General features: G+C 39.8%; 1 protein-coding gene across 1 annotated transcript in view; it reads left to right on the forward strand.

The window, feature by feature from the left end:
- Positions 1 to 371: 371 nt before the first annotated feature.
- The window catches only part of RNF103 (ring finger protein 103), a 24,694-nt gene continuing 19,215 nt past the window's right edge, over positions 372 to 5,850 (forward strand). Inside the window, exons 1-2 of the mRNA XM_006763979.2 lie at positions 372 to 602; positions 3,258 to 3,397. Of these exons, the coding sequence (XP_006764042.1) occupies positions 377 to 602; positions 3,258 to 3,397 (366 nt within the window). The 5' untranslated portion in view covers positions 372 to 376. The remainder of the gene's footprint in view (positions 603 to 3,257; positions 3,398 to 5,850) is intronic.

Consider the following 5,850-nt stretch of genomic DNA (forward strand, 5'->3'; position numbering starts at 1 on the left):
TCGGAATTATATTATTTTTTGGCTTCCCCCTTCCCCTGGAGGCTGCGGGGCGGGAAGGCCGGCCCGCGCTCCTCTCCTTGCGGTGTTTCATGGACGGGGCATTTAAAGTTCTTTCCTTTCATTTTTCTCGCCTCTTGACTGGAAGGCCCCGCCTCGTCTGGCCCTCGCCCTGCAGACACCCCGATCCACCTGCCTCGGGGCCGGGGATGTTCCGACAGTGACGGCGGCGAGCCGGGACTGTTAACTCTCCTGTACCCACCTATGCAAAAGAAGTATGCATCTATCATTTTACTTCTTTTCATCCAATCCCCCCCTCCCTCACCCCACTTTGTTTTCTCCCATCTCCCTAACCTATCACCAGTGGACGCCGGGGAAGATGTGGCTGAAGCTGTTCTTCTTGCTGCTCTATTTCCTGGTCCTGTTCGTCCTGGCCAGGTTTTTCGAGGCCATTGTGTGGTACGAAACCGGCATCTTTGCCACCCAGCTGGTGGACCCGGTGGCCCTGAGCTTCAAGAAGCTGAAGACCATCCTGGAGTGCCGGGGTCTGGGCTACTCGGGGCTCCCCGAGAAGAAGGATGTGCGGGAGCTGGTGGAGAAGTCAGGCAAGTGTCGGGCTCTCCCCCGCGGTCTCCTCCGCCCGGGGCCGGGGGTGGGGGGCGACCTGTACTTCCTGCAACCTGGTGGTCCCCCAGAATGAGGCCTTACCTGGAAGAGTTAAGCCGACTCCTCCGGGAGCTGCCCAGTTTTTCTTTGTCCAGGTTTTCTACAAAAAAAAAAAAAATGTGAATCCCATATTGAGAAGGGGCCTGGGGTTATTATTTATAGGGGATAGGTGGATCTTGTAAAGGCTGTTTTAAAATAACAGTTTAAAGGGCAGCTTGTTTAGTATTGTTTACCAAATTCCGTGATTTTTTTCTTTCTCTCAGACTTGGGGAGTGTTGCGAACTGGAAAGCATTATTGTTTGCCTGTTGAAATTCACGAGGCTGTGAGAAAAGGCACCAGACGCTGCCTGTGCGTAGCGATATTTGTCAGGATAACAATAGCCAGTTGCCGAGAGGGGAAAACGCCGCTGGAATACTTAGTATCAGAGATGCATTTAGGCCTGAGGTTTAAATGTAAAGTGGGTTTAAACATAGAGAAAGCGTAAGCTGTACAGCATTAGCTTTTCATACTTTTAAGTGTGGTGAAAATGAATGTGTTTTTTTTTGTGAATACCTACCTGGTTTTATATTTCTCAGGGCTTTTTAAAAGTCCTTGTATTTTGGATGTGAACTTTTTCCTTCTATGTCACAGGCACTGCTGCATCAGCCGGAATGGGCTGATAAACAGAATGGAAATAGTGCTAAGAGCATAGCATCTTAAAAATGCATTTTCAGTAACTGTTGGTTTTGGGGTAGGATTTGGTGGGAAATATGGTTAATTTTTTTTTTCACCCCTGGGCAAAGTATATCCTTGTTTAGATATATTCTTCCTGAAATGGGGGGATGTGCTGTCATTTGGGAAAGGCATTCTGGGTTGTTGTAGATAGTAGTTGAAACTGATAGTTACCTTTTGTTGTTGTTGTTTCAAGTATAGCTGTCAGCTGTGTCTTTTACAAGAAAAAATTTTTCTTTATTTAGTTCCCTGTAGCCATATATTATGATAGGCGAGAATATTAATTCCAGAGGGTTTAACACTCACGTATTTGAAAGTTAAGGGTTCTCAAACTCATATTACTATTGTGCAGAGGAGGGAACCCTCTCTGTAAAACTGATACATTTTTCTTCAGAGGAAACAAAATTGTGTGTATTATTCTTGCCTCTTGTTTACTAACTGGTTTATGGTGACTTTTATTTCTGGGTGGGGGGAATGGAGTAAAGTAGAAGATTTCTAATAAGTAAACACTTTAGGTTTAGAAATGAGAAGTGTCTTAACTGCCAAAGCCAAATCCTTTTTCATGGTAAAATAGTTTAATAACACATTTTTTTCCTTTTGATTTTTATTTAGTGTTGCCTTTCTTGGGCCTAAAAATATTTGTCACTTTGAGTATACAGGAGTGTATATATCACTTGAAGAATACACACAGCCCACAAAACTATGACTCGGATCACACATTTTATAGCAGAGAAGTCTTGGGATTACAGTTTAATTTTATTCGTTGTGAGTGGTTTTGTTGCTATCATGATAAAGTGCTTGTTTCTCAGGTTTAAAATTTAAGACAAAAGTTAACATGATTTGACATTAGTGTTTTCCTTTACTTTATATTTGATGATGTAAGCTCTAAATGTATACTGTTAATTTGTGTTTGAATATGGAGTTTGTTCTTATAGGTAATCTTTTGTATCTAACTTCCAAGTCATATAAGATCTGTTGCTATTTTAAGCATGCATTAATGGCAAATTCTGTAACTCATTTCTAAATCTTGTAAGTCAGAAGCATATAAAACATACTGTTCAGAAGTTGTTTGGCCCTGGCGGGTACTCAGTGGTTAGAGTACCAAGGGTCAAGGGTTTGACTCGTGGTCAAGGGCAGTACCTGGGTTGTAGATTCCATACCCAGCCCTATCAGGGCTGGTGCGGCAGGCAACCAATTGATGTGTCTCTCCCATATGGATGTTTCTCTCTCTCTCCCTCCCTCCCTCCCTTTCTCCCTTCCTCTCTCTCAAAAAAATCAATGGTAAAAATATCCTTGGGTTAGGATTAACAACAACAAAAAAATTGTTTGGCCCTGGCTGCTGTGGCTCAATTGTTTGGTGGCGTCATTCCATGCACCAAAAGGTGGTGGGTTTGATTCCCAATTTAATACCCAGGTTGTGGGTTTGATCCCCAGTCTGAGTGCATACGGGAGGCAACCAATTAATGTTTCTCACTCAAATCAGTGTTTGTTTCTCTCTCCCTTTCCCTTCCTCTCTCTCTACGACCATTAAAAACATATTTTATAAATTATTTGAAGCCTGGATGTTATACACAAAACTAAATAATATTGTGGTGGCTTTTAGACTGGTATACATTCAATAAATTATCTGATAACCCCTAGAATATAAGCCCTACAAGAAGATGGATTTTTGTCTGTTTTGTTCATATTTGCCTAATACATAGTAGGTTCTTATTACATATTTATTGAATGTGTGGATTTTAAATAGGTGTATTCAGGTTCTGAGCAGAGTGAAATGAAAGTATAATAACATGATTTTTAACATTGTAAAATGGAATGGATCACTGAAGATGAGAACGAGGGATTTTTGAAATCTTATTAGTGTTATTTTTTCTGTCTTCAGGTGACTTGATGGAAGGTGAGCTCTATTCTGCACTCAAGGAAGAAGAAGCATCTGAGTCTGTCTCCAGCACCAATTTCAGTGGCGAAATGCACTTCTATGAGCTTGTAGAAGACACAAAAGATGGCATCTGGCTGGTTCAGGTACCAGAAACAGCGATAGAAGTGAATTTATTCTTACCAAAATAGTAGCACTTCTGTGCACTTACGTCAGGTTTCTTAGACATAACTCAGTTCTCATAGGAAGGCTCCAGTGTCCTCTTAAAATGTTAGGGAACGAGAGTTGACCGCTTTGTTTAGAAACAGCAGAAGCAAATCCATTTTAGTTGTTGGATCTTCATACATATATTCCTTTTATTTAGTGGTTTGTACCATATCTCTTAATTTTTGTGAACTCCAGTTTTTAATTAAGTAACCCAAATGAACCCTACCTCTTATGAAAACTGTGAGATTTAATTAGCATATTGGAATTTTAGAGCTGTGAAGGATTTAAAAATATCTTTTATGCTTCCCAAAGTATAGTTTATGTACCACTCATGGAAAAGAGCGAGCACACATTATCATTTATGTATTTTAATGTAAGTTAGAAAAATCAATGTATCGAACACGTAATTTCATAAATATCATTAGGGCAAGGCTAAGGTTATTTAAATTATTAAAAATGTAAGTTCTTTAAAGTATCATTTTAAGTAAATTACCATCATGAGTGCAGATAAAATTATGCTTATTGAACCAGGATTAAATTCCAAGTCCCCTAATTTCTTGTCTAGTGCTCTTGTTGTTTCACACTGGGATTGGCAAAGTTTGATTCAGGGTATAAAAATTAAAATAGCCATTGCTTTATATATCTCCAATATAACTTTCTTTTAATATGGGAACATTACTACAAAATGTGGTAGAAAAAGCTGAATTCAGAGACCTTAGTTGCAGAGCTGATTCTGTCACTGATTTGCATTATGATTGTGGATAGGTAGACTTCTGTTGCACATGGTCCCAAATAAATACATATATATCTAAAGAGGATGCAATAATACTGTAGTTCACTGGGCTAAAGGGTTAAGGTTTGGGAACGGGTAATTACATTGGATATTCTTTCTTTTTTTTTTTTAATATATTTTATTGCTTTTTTACAGAGAGGAAGGGAGAGAGATAGAGAGTTAGAAACATCGATGAGAGAGAAACATCGATTAGCTGCCTCCTGCACATCTCCCACTGGAGATGTGCCCGCAACCCAGGCACATGCCCCCGACCGGAATCGAACCTGGGACCCTTCAGTCCGCAGGCTGATGCTCTATCCACTGAGCCAAACCGGTTTCGGCTACATTGGATATTCTTGACCTTTCCTTTACTTCCAATCTTTCTATTGTGTTTGACCTATTACCCTCCAGATAATTTAATTCAGTAATTTAAAAAATTAGTTTCTTGCCCTGGCCAGAAACTATGTTTTTCAGTGGTTAGAGTGTCAGCCATTTACCTACACGTCTCTGGTTTGATTCCCGATTAAGGGCACATACCTGGGTTGTAGGTTTGATCCCTGGTCGGGGTGTATGAGGGGGGAAACCAAAGTGTCTCTCTCACATTGATGTTTCTCCCTCCCCTTCCCCCCTCTTTCTCCCCTCTCCTTTCTCCTCTCTCCCTCCAATGTGTTTCTCTCACATTATTTCTCTGTCTTTCCCTCTCCCTTCTACTCTCTCTAAAAAAAAATCAATAGAAAAAATATCCTCAGGTGAATATTAACAAAAATTTTTTCCAATTCAGTTGACATACATACAGTATAAGTTTCAGGTGTACAACATAGTGATTAGACTTTTTAGATTCCACATATAAGCAAAATCACACGGTATTTGTCTTTCTCTGAGTTATTTCACTTAGCATAATATCCTCCAGCTCCATCCATATTGTTGCAAATGCTAATTTTTTATCCTTTCTTATGGCTAAGTAATATTCCATTGTATATATATTCCACATCTTTATCCAGTCATCTAACAGTGGGCACTTAGATTGCTTCCGTCTTGGCTATTGTAAATAATGTGTGAACATAGGGATGCTTATATCTTCTCCATTTACAGTTTTGGATTTCTTTGGATAAATTCCCAGAAATGAAATTGCTGGGTCATATGGTAGTTCTGTATTTAATTTCTTGAGGAATCGCTATACACTTTTTCATAGTGGCTGCACCAATTTGCAGTTCCACCAAGAGTGCAAACGGGTTCCTTTTTCTCTACATTCTAGACAACACTTCTTGTTCATTGATTTATTGAAGGTAGCCATTCTGACAGGTGTGAGGTGAGATTTTATTGTGGATTTTGATTTGCATTTCCCTGATAATTAGTGACATCTGTGTGTTAATGATGCAGTAGGGCACACACACTTAATTTTTCCAGTGACCTTCAAGGTTTGCAATGTCTAGTTTGTATTCCTTGGGATTAGTGGCTTACATCTGTCAAATGGCTGGCTAGCGTTAAAAGAACAGTCTCTGGCAGTACAACTGAGAAGACAGATTAAAACCCTGTCCTTGGCACTCTGAACTTACTAGCTAACCTAATCAGCACAGAAACTTTGGTGTGAGCTCTTAAAAGAAACCTTTTTTAAAAGAT

The sequence above is a fragment of the Myotis davidii genome, unplaced genomic scaffold, assembly GCF_000327345.1.
Source record: "Myotis davidii unplaced genomic scaffold, ASM32734v1 scaffold339, whole genome shotgun sequence".
Taxonomy (NCBI): domain Eukaryota; kingdom Metazoa; phylum Chordata; class Mammalia; order Chiroptera; family Vespertilionidae; genus Myotis; species Myotis davidii.